This window comes from Idiotropiscis lumnitzeri, chromosome 14, assembly GCF_059441095.1.
Source record: "Idiotropiscis lumnitzeri isolate Australia: NSW breed Sydney's pygmy pipehorse chromosome 14, RoL_Ilum_1.0, whole genome shotgun sequence".
In the NCBI taxonomy this organism is placed as follows: domain Eukaryota; kingdom Metazoa; phylum Chordata; class Actinopteri; order Syngnathiformes; family Syngnathidae; genus Idiotropiscis; species Idiotropiscis lumnitzeri.
In genome coordinates this window covers 14,386,637-14,414,360 of record NC_142404.1, presented here as the reverse complement: position 1 = coordinate 14,414,360, position 27,724 = coordinate 14,386,637, and the positions used below count along the sequence as shown (strand labels likewise).

At 40.5% G+C, this 27,724-nt stretch overlaps 1 protein-coding gene across 1 annotated transcript; it reads left to right on the top strand.

Moving 5' to 3' along the window:
- Positions 1-565: 565 nt before the first annotated feature.
- On the top strand, positions 566-23,473 carry cps1 (carbamoyl-phosphate synthase 1, mitochondrial). Its single transcript, XM_088314593.1, has 38 exons — positions 566-833; positions 1,604-1,713; positions 1,791-1,935; positions 2,097-2,186; positions 2,261-2,317; positions 2,494-2,586; positions 2,686-2,775; positions 3,171-3,299; positions 4,118-4,224; positions 4,423-4,564; positions 4,755-4,832; positions 4,958-5,056; positions 5,483-5,578; positions 5,717-5,906; positions 6,017-6,174; positions 6,280-6,408; positions 6,588-6,732; positions 6,907-7,117; positions 7,612-7,810; positions 7,908-8,084; positions 8,618-8,736; positions 9,705-9,846; positions 10,020-10,085; positions 10,275-10,338; positions 10,456-10,637; positions 12,015-12,209; positions 13,578-13,645; positions 14,140-14,215; positions 14,901-14,978; positions 15,252-15,359; positions 15,470-15,559; positions 16,000-16,170; positions 18,943-19,017; positions 19,253-19,351; positions 20,088-20,147; positions 20,419-20,525; positions 22,181-22,310; positions 22,421-23,473. The coding sequence occupies exons 1-38, from the start codon at positions 708-710 to the stop codon at positions 22,532-22,534; spliced, it is 4,515 nt and encodes a 1,504-aa protein (XP_088170719.1). The 5' UTR covers positions 566-707; the 3' UTR covers positions 22,535-23,473.
- Positions 23,474-27,724: the final 4,251 nt, after the last annotated feature.

The following is a 27,724-nucleotide window of genomic DNA, read 5'->3' as shown; positions in this document are numbered from 1 at the left end:
TCATTAAATCATTAAACTTCTGTTATTGGACCAATATTGTCAATTATTTTGTGGCAGAAATAAATAGAGTATTGTCTCTGCTTTCAAGTAAATTTAATTCTTAGTATTAATGTACAGATAGCCCTATATGTTTCCGTATATGTTACAGTGGGAACGAGTACTTCAACCATCAGTTTATTTTGCCAATTGGACATTTCTGAAGACTTTTCTGTCCAAAGCAAGTATACTTAAGCATACTTCAGTGTAAGTATACTGCCTCCATTTTAGTATAAGACAAGTTTATTCATAGTATACGTGTGTCTAAATGAAATGTGATTTGAAAACTACACAAAAAAATTTAGTTATGTTAAAATTAAGATTCTAAAATTTAGATGCTGTAACATTAGTCTTTTCTGGACAATTGTGATGCAAGATGAACGATACGTGGACTTCATGTGACAGTATAGTGGACAACATGCAGTAGGCGGACCAATCAAATCGTCGAGCGCATCAATGACGCGTCAAATTACTTGGTGTCGTCCAATCAGATGTCACTCCGGGCGACCCCCACCGAGGGGCAGGGAACTCGCCGTTGTCCTGCTTTAACTCATCCATTCCCAAGTTTGAAATCACCACTTGAACTTGCTGTTAGTTAGCTTTTCAAATTTAAGCATCGCACATTGTCGAAATCTGTCGTAGAGAAACAGCGAGCGACGTTGTTGGATAATATGACCAAAATCCTGCTGGTTTGCAGCGCTGTCAAATCTCTGAGACGCTGGCGAGTAGTCGGAAACAAAGTTGGAATAACGCCGGCATGGTTGAGACTTCAGACAGCGAAGTTTTGTAGTGTCAAGGTAAGGGAAACGTGGGGTGTCGTTTGTGTCTAGCTGCGACAAAATTAATCCCCCAGCAAGTTGACTAAATGGCTGCAACGAACTCCGTCTAAAAAATGCTCAAGTCATTCAATTCCAATTTAGAGGCATTAAAAAAAGTCTCGGAACGTAATACAAATGATCTAAAATCACTTATTAAAATGTACTCCTTAAATCGGCCTAATTGTTTGTGCCTAAATGGACTTTTTAAATTCAGAAAGTGGATTGGAGTCTCCAGAGTTCTTAGTACAGATATGATTCAAAGAATTGGTTGGTGCTATTTCTGTTAACCTACATTATAACATCGTGAAGGTTCGACACTCCAGTACAGTCCACATATATATCAAGGTGGCATTAAAGTTTTTGAATAAATATGTGTGGTTTTTTTCATGTTTTCTTTTGAAGAACATGGAAATTTGGAGGGTGTGGGAAAAATGGATAGATGAGTGTATTTGATAAAAGAGAAGAATGACTATTTCTTACTGGATGGAGGTCACAGTGGGTCGTCAGCCTTCATGTTCACATAATCATTCATTTTTGTCTGCAACCCCAACGCACACAGTGAAGAATAAAAATTCCCGTTTGAGCATTCAAAGCACAATCAAACTGTTCTATAAGGTGTCGAGCATCCAACTCATGTACTCACTTTCCTTCTTTTAAAAATGTTTAGTTTAGGTGTTGTCACAGTCCGACTCTATTAGATAGCACTTTTTTTTTTTCAATGTGTGATGATGATCTTTTCAACTCACCAGGCCCAGACAGCACGTCTGGTCTTGGATGATGGCACCCAAATGAAAGGGTTTTCCTTTGGTTATGATGCCTCAGTAGCTGGAGAACTGGTCTTCAATACCGGTCTTGTAGGGTAGGTGAGACCATAAAAAAATATCCACCTCAAACATCACCATGCAACCCTCTCACTGTCTCATTCTTTGACTGTAGCTACCCCGAGGCCTTGACAGACCCCAGTTACAGGGGCCAGATCTTGACGTTGACATACCCGATTGTGGGGAACTATGGTGTACCGAACACTCAAGAGCTGGATAACCTCGGCCTGAGAAAACATGTGGAGTCTGAGGGCATCCAGGTATGAAGCACTGCAACATTTCATGGATTAAATCCGTATTTTTTCATTTTAAGACATATCACGTCTGACTTTCTGATGAATATTAATTCATTTTCAATATTGCCTAGCCTCAATAGGGTAAGCTGGAGCCAAGTATATAAGTTGTGTTTTTGTGTTTTGAGGTATCTGGACTTCTGGTTCAAAACTACAGTCACGAGTACAGTCACTGGAATTCTGTTAAGTCTCTGAGTCAATGGCTACGAGAAGAGAAGGTAGGTGCTCTCATGACTCTACGCCCTGGACTCACTTCAAATTGTCCAATTTTTTTCCCCCCAATTGTTTCAAGGTTCCTGCACTCTTTGGGGTCGACACCAGAATGTTAACCAAGATCATCAGAGACAAGGTGCTGTCAAATAAAATCATCTGTTTTGTCATACTGGCTGGACACAGTTTGGGATTTAGGCAGCCCAAAAATAATTTAATGGGTTGTGTAATTTCAAAATTAAAATGAAAAAGATATTTTTTTTCTATAATATGTCCCCTTCAAGGCCCATTCCCGATTTGTCTTTTTTCCCTCAGGGCACTGTTCTTGGAAAGATTGAATTTGATGGGCAACCTGTTGAGATATCAGATCCCAACCAAAAAAATCTGATAGCCGAGGTCTCAACAAAAGTAAAGGGATCTTTTACTTAATTCTCACAAAGCTATTATTGTACTTTTTTATTTCTGATAAATGCTAATTTCTTCCTTTTATCTCCTCTCACTCCTCAGGAATCCAAAGTGTTTGGAAAAGGAAACCCCGTCAAAGTAGTCGCAGTTGATTGTGGTATTAAGCATAACATAATTCGCCTGCTGGTTAAGGTAAGAAAATGTAAAACCCTTAACCTCCACATCCCTCTAGAAAAGTAGAAAACATTTCACTGCATGAGTCAGGAAATTTGAAATGATAATATCCGTCTTTAAAAGTCACTACTAATGGTCAACCAGCTGGGGTGAAAATTAGCTTCTCATTGGCGTCGCTCCATGAATTCGCTGCGACTCATAATCAAGATTTTATCTTTGGGGGGAGGTTCTGGAACGGTTTCAGTGTCCATCTGCGTTGTTCATTAGTATGTCTGTTCATCGAACATAATATTTGTCCTGAATGTTCGTCAGTTTGATGAAGTTGTAGGCCTCTTTTATTTGGTAAATCCATAGATTTCTTTGTGAAAGTGTATGATTCTTTATTCTTCAAATAAAATGTGTCTACGTGCCAGCGGGGTGCAGAAGTTCACCTGGTACCATGGGACCAGGACCTGCTGAGTCTAAGCTATGACGGCCTGTTCATCTCCAATGGACCAGGAGATCCGTCCCTCGCTGAGGCACTCATTCACAATGTCCGCAAGGTACGACAAGAGCTGTCTTCTCTCTCTCTCTATTTGTTTTTTTTTTTTCAATCCAACCGTCTATTAAGTAATCAGTGTGGGTTATTATTTTGATATTACACCAGATATAAATGCACCATTTACAATGTTCATAACAAAATTATGATGTGATTCCATCCCAAAAAATATTAGGAATTTAATCAGCTCCTGCGTGCAGTTTTGCCAACATAAACCTTTATTAACTTTAGAGATAAATTTTCAGTTAAAATTAAAAAAAAAAAAAAAAAATACAATTCATATGACATTCAAAGAGGTGCAGTAAAAGTTACTTTGCAGAGACAACTTAGTCATCTTTTACATGAACTGTCACACAGGAGAAAAAATACATTTTACATTTTGATATACTACTAGATTACCGTATTTTCCGGACTATAAGCCACAACCCTTTTCCTATATTTTGAACCATGCGGCTAATATAACAGTGTGGCTTTTCTGTGGACTTTTTTTCACCAGTAGGGGCGCTCTATAGTTCAGAAAATACGCTAAATAAATCTTGATTTTTTTTATTTTATTTTATTTTTTTTCTCTTGGGTCTGTTCTGATTTAACTAGCAAAGTTGATGCCCTGTTAAAATGCACTGTTTTAACAATCCATTTATGTACCTTTATGTGTATTCACAGTACAAAGTAAACAACAAATTTTTTTTCAACATAGAAAACTGCGGCTTATAGTCTGGTGCGGCTTGTATGTCACTTTTTTAAGGGTTGCTGCGGCTTATATGCAGGCGTGTCGTATAGTCGAGGACATACGGTAAATCTAATGAATTATGCTCCATGTAGGTGTTGGAGAGCGATCGTCCCCAGCCCGTGTTTGGTATCTGTATGGGCAATCAGATCACTGCACTTGCTGCTGGAGCTAAATCCTATAAGCTACCAATGGGCAACAGGTGAGTATCTTCAGAATTTAATTTAGCACAGAATATTTCAGTGGCTTCAGCATCATACGCTGTAGCTAAAGCCGTATTACCCAACATAAGGAATGCTTGTGATTTTTGTGATGACCGTATCTGACTGATCTTGAAATTCAATCAGGTGCAAATAAAATATAGATGCAATGTGTATCATTTGTATGCGTTTTCCCCCAGAGGTCAGAACCAGCCGGTACTGAATGTGATGACAGGCCAGGCTTTCATCACTGCGCAGAATCATGGTTATGGCATAGATAGCGAGTCCCTCCCCCCAGGGTGGAACCCGCTTTTCATCAATGCCAATGATGGCACAAATGAGGTTAGTTTCTCACTCGTTGGAAATGACTTTCAGGAAAACATGCCATATGAATTTTTCTTTTCCATGAATAAACATTGCTCTGGTCTCCGCTCATGAAATATGGAGTGAAAGTGGAGAAATCTCCATGAGGGAGACTATAATACTGTTGACTTGATTTTGTGCGCTCACATCAAATTTGGATGTTTCGCAGGGCATCATGCACAACACTAAACCTGTTTTCACAGCTCAGTTCCACCCAGAGGCTAAAGGCGGCCCCACTGACACAGAGGTATTTCAAGACTTGCCATGCTGCAATAGCATGGCAAATACAGTTCAATGCCACGTATCCCCTCATTATATTCTTTTATAATATTGTGATTTTTTTTTTTGGGGGGGGTCATTTTATTTCTACAGTTCCTTTTTGATACCTTCATGGCCTTGATCAAAAAAGGAAAAAATGCCAACATCGTGTCAGTCATGCCGAAGAAACGGTGCATCCCTCCCAGAGTGCAAGTATGATTGTCAAAAATAGTAACAATGTCTTAAATGAACTTGTTCAACTTTTGTGCACGACATACTAGTGTGCCATGACACACTTATCGAGAATCACCGGTATAGGGCAGTATCAGACCTGGTGCCTGCACAACAAAGCCAAGTATGACAACTAGTGGTGAATGGTGTTATTGCAACTTTAAACTGTGCAGTGGAACACCGCTATTCACAGACGAGAGTATTCGGGGGTCCACTGGAGTAGAGGAAACACGTTTTTAATCTCCCCCACCCTTCCTGAAAATAGAAAACGGGACATTTAATCAAGGGGCCTCCGAGCGTGAGTGGGCCGCCAGTTGCCCATTCCTGTCTTAAATGCCTGCATTTTGCTGAACTTGCTCTATAGTTGCTGCGTCTGTTTTGCTTTCAACTTTTTCTGTGTGTGTCAAGGTTTCAAAGGTGCTGGTACTGGGTTCTGGAGGCCTGTCTATTGGTCAGGCTGGAGAGTTTGACTATTCTGGATCTCAGGCCATCAAGGCGTTGAAGGTGACAAAAACGTTTATGCAATTTATCAAATGTAGATTGTCATATTAATGTTAGTCGATGATGACAAAACGTTTTGTTTCTATTACTGTCGTCGTATCATATCATTTTCACCCAGTAACTTACTTTGAAACGTTATAGGAAGAAAATCTGAAGACCGTGCTCATGAACCCCAACATAGCCTCAGTCCAGACCAACGAAGTCGGCACCAAGCAGGCTGACTCGGTCTACTTTCTGCCTGTCACATCGCAATTTGTTACGGATGTGATTAAGGCTGAGCGTCCTGATGGCATTCTGCTTTCCATGGGTGGACAGACTGCCCTCAACTGTGGTGAGACGAAACCTTTTTATTTGCATTCAATGTACATAGATTATGACTTTGGAAAAGAAAAAAAAAATCAGTTGTATTCATAACATAATGTTGGTTTGTGCTGTTTCTAGGAGTCGAATTGTTCCAGCAGGGTGTCCTGGAGCGGTATGGAGTGAAAGTCCTGGGAACGCCGGTCGAGTCCATCATGGCCACGGAGGACAGGCAGATATTTTCTGAAAAACTCAAGGAGATCGATGAAAAGATTGCACCCAGTGTGGCTGTGGAGTCTGTAAGAATACGAGTGTGATAACAGGTTCTGCAGTAGCTCCATAGCCAAGTCATTTCCCGTTGCGATAAATACTGAAAAATAAAATGTGTCTTTTGTCACTTGCAGGTGTGTGATGCCTTGAAAGCTGCAGAACAGATCGGCTACCCAGTGATGCTGCGATCAGCGTATGCCCTGGGAGGTCTGGGCTCAGGTCTGTGTGCCAACAAGGAAAAACTGGAGGAAATTGCAAACAACGTAAGAATGTTAAGAGCTTTGCCATGAAGTAGACATTTTTGGCCACTGGTTTTCAGACGTCCCAATTACGATGGGAAACATTGAAAATGGTGGAATGACTCTCACAGTCATTATCTTCTCTGCATTGTGACGGATAACGTATGTACTTGATGTTTTATTATGTGTGTTTTATTTTCTAGGCTTTGGCGATGAGCAGTCAAATCCTGGTGGAGAAGTCGTTGCTCGGTTGGAAGGAGGTGGAATATGAAGTGGTGAGAGACGTGGCAGATAATTGTGTCACCGTCTGCAACATGGAGAACTTTGACCCGCTGGGCATTCACACAGGTATTAAAACGCCTCATCATGTTTGATTATACTTTTGGTCCTTATTTCAGTTCTTCGTATGTATTTAGATCCAATTTCAACAATAATATATCAAAGAATAAAAATGTCTTGGGAACACTAACCCTAACTTAACTGCACTAGTAACGCTTGTCCTCTCCTATGCCTCATCTCCAGGTGACTCGATTGTGGTGGCACCGAGCCAGACGTTGTCCAACGAGGAGTATCACATGCTTCGTGAAACGGCCATCAAAGTGGTCCGCCACCTTGGTATTGTCGGCGAATGTAACATCCAGTACGCGCTGCACCCATCGTCGCTGGAGTATTGCATCATCGAAGTTAACGCTCGGCTCTCCAGAAGCTCAGCTCTTGCATCCAAAGCCACTGGGTAAGCGCTACGGCTTTGCATTACACTGAACCTGCCGCGACATTAGTTGAGATGGGATCAAATACAAAAGCTGAAATGCACATTTAGAAGTTTTACAACAGCAGATATCTGGTGTATATTTATTTTCATTCATTTCAGCTATGTAGAATTAATATCTGTACACTATTATATTTCCCACATTGCTAGTTAGATTGAAATGCGGCTCTTGGAGTGAACAAACATTAAACATAATACTTGCCGTGTCTCGTTTTGGTGTCATGAACGGTTGCCAAGCAAAAAGCTTTCCACTCTGTTGAAGTCACAACCTGATTTCATCGTGTTTGTCACATTCTCACCATGATACGTGTGCACCACATTTTGGATGTTGGTGTTAGCGCATTATCACTTTCACCACACTGCTTTAGAATTAAAACCCCGTCTGGTCATAAACACGTGTATTACTGAGCTCTTATCGATTATTTTGGTCTCCTTGCATGACGTCCCATGTGTCACAGATACCCCTTGGCATTTGTAGCTGCTAAGTTAGCTCTTGGGATCCCCTTGCCTGAGATCAAGAATTCCGTATCTGAAAAGACCACAGCCTGCTTTGAGCCCAGTTTAGACTACATCGTCACCAAGATCCCCCGCTGGGACCTGGACCGCTTTCAGGGGATGTCAAGTGAAATTGGCAGTGCGATGAAGAGTGTTGGAGAGGTGAGGGGTATCAGACAATCATTCACTTACTGTATTTGGGGATTAGGACACGTCACAAACTTTGGTGTGCTCGTATTTATCAATCTAATGGATTTAGGTGATGGCAGTGGGACGTACTTTTGAAGAGAGCATGCAGAAGGCCCTGAGGATGTGCCATCCATCAGTGGATGGATTTGTGCCCCGGTTGCCTCTGAAAAAAGCCTGGACAAACACCCACAGCCTGCAACGGGAGCTTGCTGTGCCTTCCAGCACTAGAATTTTCTCCATTGCCAAGGTGCACTTATATTTGATATTTCTCTGGGAAGACAGATGGCAGTTTATGCATTAAGTAAAGTTGTTACAGGCATTAAAGGGGACGTCAACCCCAAAATGTTCTTTAAAAAAAAAACTTTTATGCAGGGCCACTAGTCGAAACATGGCATTCTGGTTAATATTGCGTTTACGCAAGTTGAGTTAATCACTAAAATCAACCTGTTTTAGCCATCTCAGGGGGGCGGCCATTTTGTCACTTCTATTGACTGAAAATGACATCACAGTTTCTCAGGTCTCAACTAATAACCAATAATGGCTCAGCTTCAGAAAGTCAGCCGTGATTGGTCGTTACCTCAGCCTTGGGCAACTGTGATGTCATTTTCAGTTGACAGAAAGTCACAAAATGGCCGCCCTTGATTATGAAAAGAATTTGAAGACTCTATTGAAAGAAATGTGTTGGATGTCTGCCCTTGCAACGAGAAGAAAGAATGACGAACTTGATTATGAAGAATTATAAATGCTCTGCTCCATCTGTTTCATGTTTCACCCCTCAAGGCCCTGCACAGCGGTATGAGTGTAGATGAGATCCACCAGTTGACAGCCATTGACATGTGGTTTCTGCACAAACTCCGAAGGATAGCACAACTGGAGCAAAAACTTGCAAACTACAAAAGGTAATGGAATGTAAGGTACTTTATCGTAAATTTCTCTAATATTTAGAATTTCGGAGGGTTTATAACCATTCAATTAAACCAATTCACTAAATATTAAGAACTAATAATGCGGCTGATGATCTGTTATCCTACAACAATGTAAAGAAATACAACATCCGACTTGCCCAAATATAACTTTATGTGGAACAGATAAAATTATATTTGATATTGAGAAATTCTATGATCAAACTTGTGAGGTGGTTTGACCATTAGCACGAGGACCCAAGTGGCGATAACATCGATGCGTCTGCTCTCGTCTAGAACTCTTTGATGCTGCCTTTCCATACCTAAAATAATAATACTAATTTTGATGACCTCAAATAGACAAGAAAGTATAATTATATAAAGTATTGTACAGATGGAAGTCATTCTCTCTCATTTTTTAAGTGTTCAGTCCATTTCCTCTTGCAGAAGAGTTCACTGTGAATTTGACTTTATTCCTTCTCACTCTTCCTGTTTAATAATGGATGGCTGGTTGTCGTACGGGCAGCCTTCCATGTGTCAGCCTCTTGTAGTCTGTATAGCCTCTGGGGGAACGGCGATAGAGATGGACACATTATAGTGGGCTGCTGGCAGATGGATGCCCCTCAGAGTCCAGTTCAGGTGGCCCTCGGGCACCGTGCTCCACAGAATCATTACATATGTGCATCACTCAGTTGGTTCTTAGATTGTGATCGCTTCTATGGACACTGAAGAAAAACATTCTTTGCGATATACATTTCTGCTCTGTTCTGCGTGTTTTCTTTCTTTTTGTTAGTGCTGAAAGACCCCCAGCTAAGACCTATCAATAGATCATTTTAAATTGCGTCATAAACTGTGTTTTTGCCAAAATGACATTTGAATGTAATGAGAAGAGGATATAAAATGGATATAAGCAAGTTGATTTGACTTCGCAGGGGCGGTATCTGTTTAAATTCCATTCTTTATAGTCTCTCGGTGTCAAAGGAGCTGCTTCTGAGGGCCAAGCGGGATGGCTTCTCGGACCGTCAGCTCGGTGTCATCTTGGGGGTCAATGAGGGAGCAGCGAGACAGATGAGGCTCAGTCATGGGATCAGACCCTGGGTCAAACAGGTGGGAGACACTCATTTCTTGTCTGGAGCTTCCAGTGTCGGTTACTTGAGCGCATGCATCTGCAATATGTTGAAAAATATTAACACAATGAACAAAACGAGCATTCTACCCGTCCATCCATTATCCGAGCCACTGATAACGTTTTTTTCTTCCCTAAAATGTTTACTTCTCAGATCGATACATTGGCAGCAGAATACCCCGCCAAAACCAACTACCTGTATTGCACCTATCATGGCCAGGTGAGAGGCTTGAAATGATTTTCTTCGATGAGGTTGTCAATTAAAAAAAAAAAATATATATATATATTCATTCATTCATTCATTCATTCATTCATTCATTCAGTGGAGAGTTGTAGAACAGAAACACATTTAAATGAATTAACCAAAAAAAGTCCCCAATTACTGATGATTGGTGATCCAATTCAATAGGAGCATGACTTGGACTTTCAGGACCAGTCCATTATGGTTCTTGGTTGTGGACCCTATCACATTGGTGAGTTATTATGTTTTGAAGTTAATTTAAACTTCCTTTATGTATTATTTGGCATACTTGCATTTTGAGAGGCTTCGCCACCGGTCACGGCCTTCTTTTATCTACTCTGTCCACCAGGGAGCAGTGTTGAGTTCGACTGGTGTGCAGTGTCAAGCATCAGGGCCTTGAGACAAATTGGCAGGAAGACAGTGGTGGTCAACCATAACCCCGAGACAGTGAGCACTGATTTTGATGAGTGTGATCGTCTGTACTTTGAGGAGCTGACCCTGGAGCGCATCTTGGACATCACTCAACAAGAGGTCAGCACACAGTGACCATTTGGATGTGCTAAATACATATTCTGTGTTTTCTGCCTGCTTGCCAAGCGATGAGAATATAGAGTCAGGTTAAAAAAAGAAGAGTTTTTTTTTTTTTTAAATCGATTTTATTCGATATTTCTTTTCATAGCCCGATTCGACATAACATAAATGGATATGTTACCTGCTTAAAATGTATGGTTCGGAAAACCTGTTTATGCTGTATGGAGATAATTTCTCATTCCGCCGCAAGATGGCGCTTATCTCTAATATAGGCTGTTCTATGTCTTGGTAAAGAACTTGGTTATAACAAATCAGAGTCCGAGAAATAATGAACACTATTCTATTAATATTTTGATCTTGATATGCTTTTTCCGAAGCTTCCATCATGATCTCAAATTCAAAGTTTTTAATTGTTTATACCGCCTACAATAAATATGTTGCAAGAGTCATTAACAGATGTCCATGTTTATATCCTTATATCAGACTGTGAATTTTATTGAGCCCTCTGGCTAAGGGAAGCAAGACTTTCAAGGTTATAATGTATTTTCATGTATTACGCCAGGTTAATGTTCTGAGTCTTCACCCAAGTCAATACTACATATACTGTGCCTCACTTATCTAATTTGCCAAGTGTTGAGCCCAGTTTGCAGTAAATAAGGCAGATGATGCTCAAAACCATTCACGGTACTTATCCTTCCCCAATCAATTGTTCTGTGGACGTTTACCTGTGTCAGTTTTCTTCGGGATCCAGTAAATGTTGTGATTGGACCACAGTGTGATTAAAGATGTGTGTGTTCAGAGAGCCCGCATTACCATAAATCTCACTCTCACAGCTACATAACCCTGTAGCTTTGTTTCAATGTGTGTGTGTGTGTGTGTGGGAGGGGGATGTAGGGGGTTGGGTAGGTGTGTGTGTGTGTGTGTTCGGTATTGGAGCTTGAAGATAAACCCTGGTCAGGGGAGTAAGCCCATGAATAATGAAGAGGATTTTCAGGATCCACCTGGCATTGCCATGGAAACGGCATCATGCTGGATACAGACTGAAAAAGGAAGCTCAAACTGTTCACAAAAGGTTGAAGGAACATTTTTTTTTCTTCTGGCGCACGCATTTCCTCCGGTGATAAACTAAACTCATGGCACAGCTGAGATGAACTGATTTTGTTCGTCTCATCTTTTCTCTTTGTCATCAGTTTCCAAAATAATTACAATTGGCCACAGTCTATAAATCTTGGTTGGTAGGTGTTTGGCAGTAGGATAAAGTATATTGACCAAGTATATTCTGACTTTTTCTTTTTTTTTTTTTCTTCCCTTATTTTTCTGCTTCTCTATTCTCTTTTTGAATTGTTTCCCCCTTTTTTTCCACCCATTGCTTTCCAGGGTTGCAGCGGCACCATTGTGTCAGTGGGAGGTCAGATCCCCAACAACCTTGCTGCTCCTCTACACCTGAATGGGGTGAACATTTTGGGAACAAGTCCGCTGCAGATTGACCGAGCTGAGGAGCGCTCCGTATTCTCCAGAATTTTAGATGACATCGGTGTGTCGCAAGCCCCGTGGAAGGCCCTCAACTCTTTGGTAAGGGAACAATTATAATAAATACAAGCAGTGCAAATATTATACTGCTATACAATATGTACATGTGGACTGCATTTTTGATTTCTTAGTTGGGAATAAAAAAATCAGAATCAGAAAATGTTGAATTTTACAGAGTGGCTGGGTCATATATTTTGGAATGACACTGTGCAGCCTTTTTGTTTTGGACTACCAATCAAGCATTAGGCACTTCTAGTGTCTTGAACATTCGACTTGTTACCAGCCACATTCCTCGGAGGAATAGGAATGAAATCTTTTCAACCATGCATGAAGGACAGGGGGGAAAAGTATGGAGCCGTTCTAAAATCATTCTCTTCTATTACTTTTCTCCTACGCTAGTTTCCATATAACCATTCGATTGTTTGGAGATAATGTCGTGTCTGTCTATGAGCTTGAATAGTTTGTTTTTGTTTGCCGAGAATAATGCCATCTGAGCTGCGGAATGCTTGCATCTGTCATCGTGGCATGCTTATGAGTGAATGTGGAGAAATGGCAAAGGTGAGGAGTGGGTATGAGAAAAGAGGCAATGGTGAATTGTAACTAATGCACTAGATGGCCCTTTGAGATTGCAACCTGCTCTCAACTTCCTCAGCCACATAGACTTGAATTTATGTATGTGTGTGTGTGTGTCAAGTGCTTCATTCATGTTGACTTGTCAGTCATCGAAAGTGATATCTGAAATGACACATATGGACTGTATTTTTTTGTGTGTTGCTTAGTGTTAGATAATTGTTGTACAAAGTATGGGAGAAAGAAAGGAGGGAGAAATGAAAAAAAAAGGATATTTGTTCTTGACATTGCCACTAGATGGCGACAACGTATTGTTTTGTTTTGTGATCATCAGGATCACCACACAGGTTCTTGCAACCTCTATCAGTATGCACACACTGTCCTTTATTTCAAAGTGTGTAAAACCATTCCGAGTTCAAATTGCAAACATGACATTATTTTTATGACTTGATCAAGTATTTGTTGCAGGAAGCAATTGATGGTTGTGTTTTGTCATCTGTTTGAATTTCTCAGAACAGATATTTTAGAAATTTCTTCATGACCTTCTTGCATGGCAGAAATTTGGGGTTAAAATCTCCAAAGCTGAAGTCTTAAGTGTGTATGTGCTGTTTCAAATTCAAGTGGTTAAACATTTTGGTCTTTATTTTTTTTTCATTTGTTACAATTTTAACTGATAATTGTTGTGTTAATCCAACCCACAGAGCATTTTCAAAAATTAAGTACTCCACATTTTATAATGATTTATTTATGAATCAGTTGACTATATACAGTATCTTCTCTTCCTTTATGACATTTGGTAGAATTTCTCTGTACGTATTGTATTTTTTATTTTTTTTTCAGGACGATGCCTTTGACTTTGCTAACCAGGTGGGCTATCCCTGCCTACTGCGTCCATCCTTTGTTCTCAGGTAAACTTCACTTTTGAATGGTGTGATGCTTGCTACCAGTTGCTTGCTTCCACCCCTGATACACACAAGTAATAATAATACATGTGATATTTGACAGTTGTTTGGCAAAAATTACATTGATTGAATTTTAAGAAACTCTATTTGTGAAATTTCCTTATGTCGCTCACATCTGTCATCCGACCCCCCAATTAACCCCCCCCTTCCCCCATCCCATTCGTTCAAATCGAAAGAATAACCCAGCGAGCGTTCTAACGTCACAAGCCGTAGTCCCAGAAAAACTTGTGAACTTGTTTTCAAGAGCCCGCGGTGCTTTTCATCTCAATGGCGACATTGCTTGTTCGCCATTTTTACTGTTTCCAGACCTTGTTCCCGGTGGTGATGCAACCGAAATATAATGAGTGTTTGAAGCTTTAATGCGCTCCTCTTTGCTTCTTCCTCTTCTCATGTGGCCTTCCGCCTCAATCCTTTTCTTTCCGCCTCTGTTGCTTCACCAGTGGCTCGGCAATGAACGTCGCTCATGGAGAGGAGGAGATGAAGCGCTTTTTGAAGGAGGCCGCCCAGGTGTCCCAGGTGAGAGCGGTCTCCAACCATTGTGAGTGTGTAAGACAGCGAGAGAGAGAGAGAGAGTGATTGTGTGCATGAGCGTGTGTCCTTCCTTTTACATGAGGTAATAGGCACACATACTACACTCGCACACAATGCACACACACAGTCCATGAACGCATCATGCTGAGTTCTCCCTCTGCTTTCAATTATCTGCTGCTAGCAGCTGATGTAGCTGTTGGCTAGCCGAGTGTGCCCATTTTTTTTTCACTACACCCCCAAGTGGTTCAGGGGCAGCTGTCCCTTTCAAAAAAAAAAAAAGAAAAACAACAAAAAAAAAACCAATACAGTACTCAAGGCTAGAAAATACACACATGCCGTACTTCATGCGCACACATTTCTACCTGCAGTGCACCAAAGCAAGCTCGTTAGTTGTTTTGTCAGCTCTTTGCTTTTCAGTGGCCTTTTCTTCCACTTGTTTTCTGAAGCTTAGCCATTATTGGTCATTATCTGAGCCCTCAGCAATTGTGATGTTGTTTTCAGTCGACAGCAAGTGGCAAAATGGCCGCCTCCTGAGATGTACAAAAATGGGTGGATTTTACTGCTTATTTCAAATTCCACAAACGTAATATTAATCAGAACACTGCATTGAACATCTTAAGATTTGAATTCCTCGTTAAAGAAATGAAACTATATATTTTCTTTTACCCAGGAGCATCCGGTGGTTATCACCAAATTCATTCGTGGTGCCCGGGAGGTGGAAATGGATGCCGTTGCCAATAGAGGGAAGGTATAGTTGAATTTTAGTTACATGTTACGTAATAATTTTTATTTTCTTCATTATATTGTATACTGTTACTGTTGGCTTTGGGAGTATCATTGTGGCAAAATACAAATTTGCAGTATACTGCATAATTGTCGACAAACAATAATTGCACATCAAAGCAAATGTGCCCAATCACTTAATGAAAAAATACAGATTTAAGCAGACGCACCTGTGTCTGGAGGCAGATTGCATTATTATTATTAGGATTAATTTGTGGCCTAATCTTTATGTGTCTAGGTACTGGTCCATGCAATAACGGAGCATGTCGAGGATGCCGGTGTCCATTCAGGAGATGCTACCTTAATGCTGCCAACACAGACCATTAGCCAAGGGTCCTTAGAAAAGGTCAATTATGCCGCATACACACACACACACGCATGTCCTGAGATCAACAACAGTGCATATGAATACGTGCCGGATGCTGATGTCTATTGTGTTCTCTCAAAAACTCTCAGGTCAAGATGGTGACCCAAAAGATAGCGCGAGCATTTGAAATATCAGGGCCATTCAACACTCAGTTTTTGGTGAAAGGCAACGACGTCATGGTAGGTGATCATCTCCAGTGAGATGGCTGTGTGAATGTTTACCATCATCTATCTCAGGGGTGTCAAACTCATTTTTGTGGACGGGCCACATCGTAGTTGTGGTTTCCCTCAGAGGGCCGCTATGACTGTGAACCCATATAAATTGATTGGAAAGCCAGTTTTGAAATCAGAAGCTAGTAAGTAATTGTTCATCAATTTTTCAATTTATTTTAAAAGGGGAGGATTGGTAACAAATCAATGGCAATATCTCATATCTCAGTGTTGTTAAAAGTGAAGAAAATATGCTAGAAACAGGAAGTTGATGCAGATGATTTGCCCTTTGCAGGCCACATAAAATGAAGTTGCGGGCCAGATCTGGCCCCCGGGCCTTGAGTTTGACACCTGTGATCTATCTGGTTATTCGATAAAATGATGTGTGTTGCGCATTGCATGCTCTCTAGGTGATCGAGTGTAACCTGCGAGCGTCGCGTTCCTTCCCTTTTGTATCCAAAACAATTGGTGTGGACTTTATCAACGTGGCAACCAAAGTGATGGTTGGAGAGCCCGTGGATGAGGCCGGTCTGCCCTCGCTAGAGAGACCCATCATTCCTGTAGACTTCGTGGGTATCAAGGTGAGGCAGAGAAGCGTTTATAGGACTATTAGATGACATATTTAGCTTACCAACATAACATGCTAGTTTTCTATACTATGTTGGATCACATGACAAAGGCAGCATTTATTGCCTCATCCAAACGGCTGACAATGGTGGGGAATGCGGAGTGGTATAGTCGGTGCTTTCTTCGACCAGCCTGGAGACTCACTTCTTTGATTGGATTAGAGAGCGTTTATGTTTCGCCAGCTGTTCCAAAGCCATTTTTTTTTTTTAAAGTAATTTCTCTCTCTAATTACGGTTGAGCTGCTGTAACAATGGTTGTCATTTGAAGCTAGTCAAGCAGGTATAATCCTCCACTTTCCCAGCCACCAAAAGTTTTCAATTTGTAGTCGGGCATGCAGGTGGCGAATATTAATCAGAGCTCCAAATACGCAATTCGCTCGACTTTTAAATGCTTTTGGTTTACCTTAACTCTGTATGGGAACTTGCTAGAGACATTTCATTTGAAAATCTGCCTTTCCCAACAGAAAAATGGCAAAAATGACATGGACTAAGAAGATTTATTTGGGTATCCATTTTTACATAAACCCCCTTGACGTGTCTCAACTCTCACTATCTTTAGTGTAAAATCACCATAGAATAAAAAAAAAAGATCATCTTGGGTTCTTCATTCCTTTGCGCGTTCCTTCTGACAGTCTTCCATTTTTTTGGCCATGTTGTTGTCTTTCATGGCAAGTCCCCATTGATTTGATTTTTATTTATTTCCCTGCGATGGGCTGGCAACCACTTCAAGGTGTTCCCCGCCTACTGCCCGAAGACAGCTGGGATAGGCTCCAGCACCTCCGCAACCCTTGTGAGGAGAAGCGGCTAAAAAAATGGATGGATGGACGGACGTGATCAAGAATCAGCGATCATATTAAAAAGCCAAATTTGTCTTAAGTCAGCCTGGCAGCAACAGCATTGATATCAAATGCTGGTGTAAAAATTACTGCGCTGCGAGGAATTGTGATTCAATAGAGTACATTTTGGACCATTATGCAGTTTAGGGTCAGATTAGATTCATTCATTTGTCACGATCAAGTTTTTATCGTTTTTGCACACCAACTGACCGATGCCAGAGTTGGTTATAAGCCTCACCTGATTTGATTATTCAAAACAAACCGCTCCGACGGGGAAAGTATACGTGAGTTTCATTACGCACTGAAGGGGCTGTTGTATCAAAGCACCTTAAAATAACGATTCATATATTCATGTGAAGAATCCTCTCAAGTTTTTATAGTGTTGAAAATATCAAATATTCATCTTGGCCATCTACTGTTATGTTTTTCAAAAGATGTTTCTTCCACCTCTGACAAGGTTCACTGTCAGAAACAATATGAAGTGGATATGTTTGACTTTATTTTCCTCAGCTCGGCTGGCACCCTGAGATAAAATTGTTGAGGCGCTTTCACAATTTCTCTGTCTCTGAAGCGTAGGTGGTTAGTCGGGATATGGAGATGGGGAAGCTCTCTTATTGTCTGTTGGGCTTTGTGCTTGCAGACTCGCCATTAGAAAATGGCAACTCAAACCCATTAGAAGTTAGTCGCAGGCGTTTTCAATCTCTGTTCATGAAGGCAGTAATTAAAATGTGAATGCTGCAATCTTGTACAAGTACGTCTTTAGAGACGATAAATGTATCGCAGCCAGTTTGCTCAGGTGCTCCCCTTCTGTCAGAGCTCCGCTGACCTTCCACTTCCGTCCGAAATTGACCGTGATGTTTGTCTGTCGCTTAAGTTGAGCGTATCTTCAATGCTTGTGCTGTCGTTGGCCTCGCTTCAGGATCAGTCACTTTTTGATTTTGATAGTTTGAGCTCCGTTCTCGTTTGCCTTAGTGAGGGCAACCAGATTTTGACCAAAATCCACCTGCCTTCCAGGACTGACCTCTGTGATTATGTCGTCCAAAAAGAACTTGACCGGGACCTGTTGGATGCCATTTGAGAGTATTCGTCCCGGTTCTGGCTTCTCCATTAACTCGAACAGAGACTTAAGAGATGCTTCGGTGCTTTCAGTTGAAGGGGGATTTTACGGTTGTGAAAATGCAAGATGCATTTGAATGTCACTAATTATTCAAATCTAATAATATGGCAAAATCATAAAAGCTCTTTTACTTTTACTTCAAGTATTTTCTGGACAATGCCCAAGCAGAATGACAAACCAATGTCTTTCATTGTTCTTTTGCGTACACCTCAAGCATTTTAAAAACGATTGACATCATATGACCCATCACCCGATGTGAAATGTTCTTCTCTTGGTCGCAAAGTGTCATTTTATCTCATTCACGCGGAAATGTGGGCAGTCCTGTTTCTTTCTGGCGCTCTTTGAGCAGTGCGATGATAAGCTTTACCACATTCCCCACATTGTTCTTTCGGACATTAGTATGCTCAAATTACAGTCCACTGATTCGATAACTCGCCTCAAGGATGAATCTCTCGGGTGGGTCCCCATCTCTGTGTGTGTTCAAACACCAACCACTTTTGGCTGCTCTGAACTTTTCCTTTGTAAAAGAATATTCTTTTTTTTTTTTTTTTCCCATTTTATTATTTTACGTAATTCTTTCATTAGCTACAATTAAAAGTACAATTATTTGCATTATGGGGCGTCGCAAGTTGTCCTGAAAATATATATATATTTTTAAATTTACAATGTACACTGTACTGTATCGATTAATATTCAATTTATTTGCTATATTAAGCGCTTTTAATTTTCTGCTAAACAGACTACTACATTTTTTGTCTTTACATTCCCCATCAGGCACCCATGTTCTCTTGGCCACGTCTGAGGGATGCAGATCCTGTACTTCGCTGTGAGATGGCCTCTACTGGAGAAGTATGTTAACAATACAATACCTCAAGACTAAATGAGATATAGCAGCTGAAAATGGAAATGTATTTTTTTTTAATATTCCTCTTAAGTTTACAAGACATTATTTTCCCAGGTGGGCTTTAGAATTTCAATTTCTTCTAGTTAGCTTGACAGTTTTTACAGTTTTGACAATGTATTTTCTTTCATTTCTATAAATTTGCTTGCATTGTGGGCTCATAAAGTTTGATTTTTATTTTAGGTTGCCTGTTTTGGACCAAACATTTATTCAGCCTTCCTGAAGGCGATGCTTTCCACAGGATTTAAGATGCCGCAAAAAGGCATTCTGATCGGGATTCAGGTAAGACCTGTTTGACATTTTTTGTCCAAGTACGAAATTACTCATTAGTCAACCTGGACCATACAATGCAACAAAAGATCCCCTCTTTTAAGTAACTTATTCTCAAATTCATTCATTTGGCTAGCTGAACGACTTTAAAACAGCTCTAGAATCACAATGATCGGTTTACCTGTTTTGCGAAAAGGCCAGCCACCAAACGCTTGCACCGTTTCATGTCGCCACATACATGAGTTTGCGTAATTAAGTCCTGCTGTCACTATGGGCTGTCAAACTGTGAGTTTGACTAATCCAACTTTAACAAAGCATTCATTACAAAGGCTGTGTAATTGGCACCCTTGGGGGAGTGGAGCACTTCAAGGCAAATGCCTGGGGTCACAAATACACCCCAACATGGCTGACAGATCCAGAACACAACTGTGAATGTATCTCGAGGGTTTAGTGAAGGGTTTCGGTTTGAAGGCTATGTGGTTAACTATACAATATTTAAATGTTGATGAATAATTTTTTTTTGTTAGAACAATTTAATGTATATATGCACGGGAGAACGTCTGAGTTTCTGAATGGCTTGATCTGCAGTACATCTAATTTTCTAAACAGACATGGCCCGTCTGATAAATCTCACATTATGTTTTTACAAACTACAGTGAAACAGCGTCATGGGAACAACATTTGAACATGTTGAATTTATTGCAATTTTTTTGTTATTGCTGGTATCTTTCTGCTTTTTCGATGCCAGCATTCATTCCGACCCAATTTCCTGGCTACAGCCTATCAACTGAAAGAGGATGGCTTTAAGGTGGGTACTGAAAGCATCTTATGTTCACCAACGTTGACGAGATTAATAGAGCTGCTAATGCCTACTCTTACAAAGCCTGATACTCATGTAAATATTAATATAAAAGTAATAGGATACATGATTTGCGTTTAAGAAATGTGTGCTCTGGCCAATCTCATAGTGTGTGGTCTACTTGAGATGACCCACACAGGTGTCTGTGTGTGGGTAATGATAACGTGTTTCATCCACATGGTTGTCGTGTTTTCTTACCCGTCTTTTTACCGTCCTGCAGCTCTATGCAACGGAATCCACCTCAGCTTGGCTTTGTGCAAATGATGTACCAGCAACTCCAGTCGCCTGGCCCAGCAAAGGACAGACCGGTTTGCCCAGTATAAAGAGGTCAGCGGATCATTTATTCTCACCCTGATGTGTTGTCTTTGCCATATCTATCACAACAAAGTCTGCCTGCTAAAAGTGGAACCAAACATCCCCTGAAGGGATGTTAAAGTCATAAGTAAACCTTCTTTAAATTCCAAATTCGGGCAACTGATCAGCATATGATGCTGAGATCTGAGGGCAAACCTGCTTCATTATCTCTGTTATATGCCACCGACATCAAAGAGAGAGCAGTCGACTCAGAAGTCCACTTCATTGCATTTGGGGATGAACATGGAGAGCAAAGTCTTCCTCCACATCGTCATGACAGCAATGTCAAATGCAAAAGGGAAAGCGTTTATTATTATTATGACTGTCTTACACATTTGACACATTATTATTAATAAGGTATTGCACATTTGTAGTTTGATTGATTAATTAAAATATTGTTTAAAGCAGGGGTGGGCAAACCTTTTGATTGGCGGGCCACAATGGATTCTGAAATTTGACAGAGGAGCAGATGGATGGAGTGTGTTGGCAACCTCACCTCATCTGAGAACAAAAATACATTTAATTTTAAATGAAAGTGAACAAAAGCATTACACCAAAAATATATGTATTTGACACACCACAGTATTTAGAGAATAAAAGATTAATAAGGTTTATTCATTTAATTTTTTTTCAAGTTCGGCCGGCCCGATTACAATATTTAACGGGCCGCATGTGGCCCCCGGGCTGTAGTTTGCCCACGCTTGGTTGAAAGTACACACGTTGCGATAAGTGCAAAAGTACATAATAGACACAAGGCGTTGTCTTCTGTTGCTGCTTCAGTTCACCGCCGATGTTTCGAACAAGTTTGTAGCTGTGTCCAATAATTGATGCACCTTGAAGGTTACTTTGGTTCGAGAGCAACGCCTCCACAAAAGATATTACGACGATGTGACGGCGATGCCATCTGTTTGAAATGAGGTGTTGCAGGGATTATACTCTCACACGATGACACACAAAAGTCTGCCAGGCATCAGGTGTGCGAGGTGACACACAGGCCGACACTTTATAGAGGAACACGACCCGCGTTACCTCTGTCATCTGTCTTTCGGATCATCTTTTGGAATCTATTCGTGATCCCTCACCGCAGCATGAAAAGGCATGCCGTGTACGATATATATGACTCAGAGAAGGAGAGGTGTCGTTGGCAGAGTAAGAAAAAATTCCAGAATAATGCCATCGGAATTTAAAAAAAAAGCACACAATCTGCCCTGACTGAGAGCTTCCAATCTAATCCGTTATAACACGTTCTTATTGCTCACATTGTTCATTTTCATGTATCTTATTTGAGATGCGACCCTTTTGGGCGTAACCTAATATAAAACATAAAAATAACCAGTACTGCAAATACCTGTGAAGAAAATGAGCTCTTAGTTTTTTCCGCGATACCTGCCGATATCGCGAATAAAAGTGAGCCAACAGCAATGGTTTTTGCTTCCAGTTAGACCTTCCGATCAAACGGCGTAAAACGAATGTACAGACAAACTTTGAACACATTCCAAGTTGAGCAATTCAACAAATATTTTATTTCTTGCTCATGAAAAAAAATTATTTTCTAGCATTTTTAACAAAGAAATAAGAGTTGTTTTTTTTTTTTACTTTATCTCTCTTGTCTCTTTGTGCTTCCGTAGCTTAATCAGCGAGGGCCAAATTGACCTGGTAGTGAACTTGCCTACCAACAACACACGGCACTTGAAGGACAACTTCCTCATTCGCAGAATGGCTATTGATCATGGCGTACCACTGATCACGAATTACCAGGTCAGTCATTTACATTACATCTCTTCAGTGTACAATTTGGTGACTCAAAGACGCTTTTAACTTAAAAACTATAGCGTTTTATTAAACCTTTTTTTCCACTGTGCGTCTAGGTTGCGAAGCTCTTTGCGGAGGCAATTTCCTATGCAGGTGAGCTCGACTCCACCAGCCTCTTCCACTATCGGCAGAGAGAACACCAACACAGAAGATTTGGACATCAAGGCTAGTGGTTCCTTTTCTGCCCTTGACTACGTTTTCTAAGAGTCTGAACAAATTTCTTCTCTTTCATAATGCTGTTTTCCAATAGTTTGGTCAAGGTCAAGAAGGCAGCTGCAGCCTAGTGATGGGGGAAACGAAGCTTTAAATCTGCTTCATGAACCAGTTGTAGTATTTTTGGACTCCAGTAGATGGCACTCTCTGTTCAACATTGGGCTGAAAGCACACTCAATTGGCATATTTTAAAGCCTTTATTTAAACCAACAGCGCCATCTAGAGGACTAAAAAATTCAACAGCTGGTTCATGAAGCAAATTTGAAGCTTCATTTTCCCTTCACTACTGCAGCCTGTTGAGAAATATTTAGACCAAAATGAAATGTTTTTGCTGCATCGTGAAACATTTCGAAAGGTCTTCCTAATAGTTGCTATCCTCAATTTTAAATGTGTTCATCCTCTTCCAAAGAGTGCCGTTCTAATCCTGTGGTGATGATGACAATAGGAATCGAATAGTACCTTGACGTGTTCATCAGATTTCAGGTTGAGAGTTGATATGCGTGATGCTGAGGGGATGTTATGTCGTTCGCTGCCGCCATCTTGTTTGCATCTCAGATTTTTGACTCGAATGGAAAAACGAACCTGATTGACGGCTCGTACGTGCGCTCGAAAGTCAAGGTACCGCTGTCATGTGTCACTTGTTTAGGACACTGCCATCGTAAACACACGTAAAAGCCTTGAAGTGTTTCCTCACAGTACCAGTTTACGAAGCCTCGAAAAAAATGTATGCTATTGTACTGCGAATCTTAAGAATGCCATCAGCATTTATTGGTGTCACAACACCAGTGCCATAAAAAACATCTGGATGTTTGAAATTCACTGCCAAACCAATCAGGCAAATAAACTGGACCACGTGCTGAAAATGTCACTAAACAGTGTTTTGATTCATGTGTGTTGTAATAAATGAATCTCTCCTGTCTTCTTTATTCATGTACATGATTGTGTACATGTTTTTTCCCCCCACAAACTCGCATTTGCATTGAAAAGGGTTTGAACTTGTAGGCTTTCTCTGTCAAAACAAAGGCCAACTTTTCCAAGATGGTTGAAGAGCATACAGCCGTTTCTTTGTTCACCAAATGACTCTTAAAAGTTCTCCGATTGCTTTATATTTCTATCAAACGAGAATAGCGACCCAAAAAGTGAGCCCGAATCAGGAATTAATCATCTGGAACATCCCTGACCTACAGTCAACTCCCCAGATGGCCAATCAAAAACCACATTGTCACATGTATGCTGATTTAAAATAGAATTAATAACATCACTCGTATTAATAAACAACACGGGCATGATTTACCTTGCGGTGAAATCTATTTATTTTCTGCCTCTGCCGTATTTATCACATTAAATCCATTAACAGTTAAGAAGCCAGTGCAGGTTTCGTGAATGACTTTTTCACTTCAGAACGCTTTCGGGAAGTCTACGTCTGATTGATGGAAAACGTCTAACTACAAATAGTATAGTGTGGATGATGTGAAATTACAAAGCGCCCCCCAAATCAATGCCTCTCGTCTTTGCTTGAGGCTAGCCGCTCGAGGCTACATTAGTGGAGGCTGAAAAATCACCCGAGCCGCGGAAGAACCTGTGACATGTCGTCCTACTGGATCAGTTTTGTTTTCTGTGATGTCAGTCAAACTTGCTGCAGCCCAAATGTCAATACCGTTGTCGAAAACAAAACAGATTCCAAAAGGAGCATTTTTTTTGTGTGGTTTGTGAAACCACAAGTAATATTGTACCTAGCGATTGCACGGCATATTTTTATTTGGGTGTAGTCACCGCTAAAGTTATGATAGTTGCATTGATGTCATTTACGCCGTCAACAATCGTCCTGATTGTCACCGAGGATTTTCAATGGTGCATTGTAACAACAAGTGCTACCAAGTACTCCGATTTTTGATTTTTTTTTTTTAACTTGCTGCACCGACCAACCACCTGTTGACTCCAGCGACGCATCAATTTCCGAAACACGTAATTGACGATTACGCTAGTCGACGTCAAACCGTTGACGAGTCGCAAAATCGACTAGTCGGTTCAACCCCTAACTGTTAGCGGAAGCATGCGAGTCCTGCACAACCCAAACGAAAATAGTGCGGGACTTGTTAAATGTGGACAAAGCTATTAAAAAGCATTTGTGTCTGTGTGGTAAGCATGGGTTTGATCGCAATATTTTGAGGCTACATTCATTCAAAACTCAGATCCCTCCATCCTTAAAGAAAAAATTTAAAATGGTGTCATCAATTTTACCCAATTGTTGACCAAATGAAATTTGGCCAGATGCCCCATGCCCGTCAGGAACCTTACAGATTTCAATTCTAACCATACCACCATCATCATCTCACGCAAATTGCAGCACATTAGAACGTCTTTTACGGCAGGCGTGGTGCTTAAAGTGCTTCCGAGTGGGAGGTCGATGCTCACCCCGTTGTTGTGCGTGTTAAATACCATTGCGGCAGCAAGACATCATTCCATTAGCGGCGATGGCTTCTCATTCTAGTCGTCATTGTGCCTCTTAATTGTTTCTCACGCCATCAAACAGTGGGAAGAAATTGTGGCAATAATGTGTTACCGTGCTGCTCAAATCGAGTCAACTGTTCTGGTTCTGCTCACCGCATGCTTTTCCAAATGGTGTACACAGTCATTTTAGGTGGAATGATAAACGGATGAAAATGTTTTTTTGCCTGAACTAATCTGTCTGGTAATACAGCTTACACACATGTTTTTTTTTTTTAATTATCATAAAATAAATAAATAAATAAATAAAAAATAAGCATAAGAACAGCAGCCATGGCAAAATTTTAAAAATGACCCAGAGGCCAAGATTTTATTAAGCTGTCCAAAGAATACCACAATGACCTGCACCGAACAGGAAATGTTGCTTTATTAGTTAATTGGTTGAGTCTCAAAGAAGCATGTATTTTCTCTTCTTTTCGAGACACATTTTCGTCCCCCCCAAAAAAAACTAAAAAACTAAGAGCCTGTTCTGAAAATGGCCGACATTTGTGCTTCAATTGGTTCAACAAAAGCTATTTTATCTGCACTTTCTCAGTGGCCCTGAGCTAAAAAGAACAGCGCAGGCAAGTGCTTCAGAGCATTTTTTTTTTTTTTTTTAAAACATGGAACTTAAAAGACAAGCTTTGTGAATAGAACGGCTAATTAGAGCCGTTCAGGGACAATAGCCAACTGCTGTTAGTCACCGAACGGCTTCCCGCAATTTAGGTAACAACATTGTTCCAACATTTCAACATATCAGCACAATATTAAATTGACTAAGATACTAATTTAAAACACCCCTTCTGTGTTCATTAAAACCAAGCACGCTTTACTTGCATAACCTGTTATCTTTGAGGCCATTAGATATGAATCTAGGCCAAGTAAATATTTCACCATAGGCCACTGTGTTGTCTGATCCCAATCCTCTTCTCTGTCTTTGAACCGCACTGAAAATATCCCACCGACCTCTGTTGTTGTCTCCCCCTGAAATAATCCTCACCCCCTTTATCACAATGTGCATCTTTGTTTAGATCACTGCTAAAAATAGTCGGTCGGCCGCAGTTTCTTGCAGCAACAGGACAAAATAACGCCCTCAAAGCTGTCCTCGACTATTTGCTGGGTTTTTTTCTGTGAGGATGAGATAAATAATCAGGGAGGGAGGTATTTTTAAATGAACACTGCTGGGCAAAATGGAACAATAACATTTTTAATGAGTGGCATTGGTGTGTGTGTGTGTGTGTGTGTGTGTGGTGGGGGTGCGTTGTTGTCGGAGCACGCCAGGTATGACTATAGCCCACTGGGCTAATGGTTGCTCGACTAAGGAGACAAAGACCGTAATGAGATAAGAGTTTTTTTTACTGATTAGCCCACATTACAACACAGTTAATCCATGCCTTAAATATTCATCGGCGGTGACAAGCCACCGTTACTTCGATTTTATTTCTCTTCAGACAACAGATGTGCCATTTGTGAGCATGCATCGATTTCTCACTTGCAGGAGATTCAGAAAGACACAATGCAAGTCAGAGCCAAATGAAAAATACTTACAAAAAGACAAACAGGCCGTTCATACTTCCATTCACGCTTATAATTTAAAGTCTTTTAATTAACTTCACATACATGTTTTTGGAACGTGGGAGGAAGTCGGAATACCAGGAGAATTCCCACGCAAACACAGGGGGAAAATGCCAAGGAGCTAAACCAAGATGAGATATTTTTTTTTCATCATCATCCTTTAAAGTTGAATTTTATGTAGTTTACATGGCTAACTTTTACTTTTGATTGGAAAAAAAAAATTATATATATATATATATATATATATACATATATTTATATATATATATACTCATATATATATTTATATATATTCATATATTTATATTTTTATATTTATTTATTTTTCTCCTTTGAGGTTGAGGAATCATCGAATAAAATGTCACACCCAAGCTTGTCACAATGCTCGTGACGCTATATAAATTAGCAACATTAGACAGTAAATATATTCGAATAAAATTATGCCTTTTAAAAAAAAAAAAAAAAAAAAAAAAAACACCTAGAAAGAATCGTAAAACTCTCGGCAATGTGCAAAATTGTCACCCCCCTCCCCCACTGGTCTCTTATACAATACGTCCTCCTCCGTATTATTCATGGGAAATTACGATAACATCCAGATTAATCTTTATGTCCTGCACAGAGAGGCAACATCCAAAACATATTGTGTGATTAGTGTTAAAAGTCTGCCTGCAGCAACATCCCACCACTGCTTGAGGGGAAAATAATAATTCTTGATAACGTTATAACCAACATCATTGATTTACGTGCCTTACGGACAATTAGCTAACGGCCGCCTATTGACCGACCACGCGTGGAGCGTTTTGTAATATCCCTGCCAGGGTTTGGCCACACGCTTTGGTTTTGCAAACTCTGTGCAAATGTCATGCTTCAGATATTCTCTCCCTGAAACCAAAGAAAGCATTATTTTGTTGAATTACAGAATGGTTCGCTACTTGACAGTATTTTCCTTTCTTTGTCATTTTTTAAATTACACAAGGGGCTAAAGAATTTGTCCTTGCACCTTACGCGGTGAGTTTGTTCCGAAAATCGCTGACCCACTTTCTGAGCGCTGACCTTGAGGGGGTTGACGTGGCCACTTTGTGGCT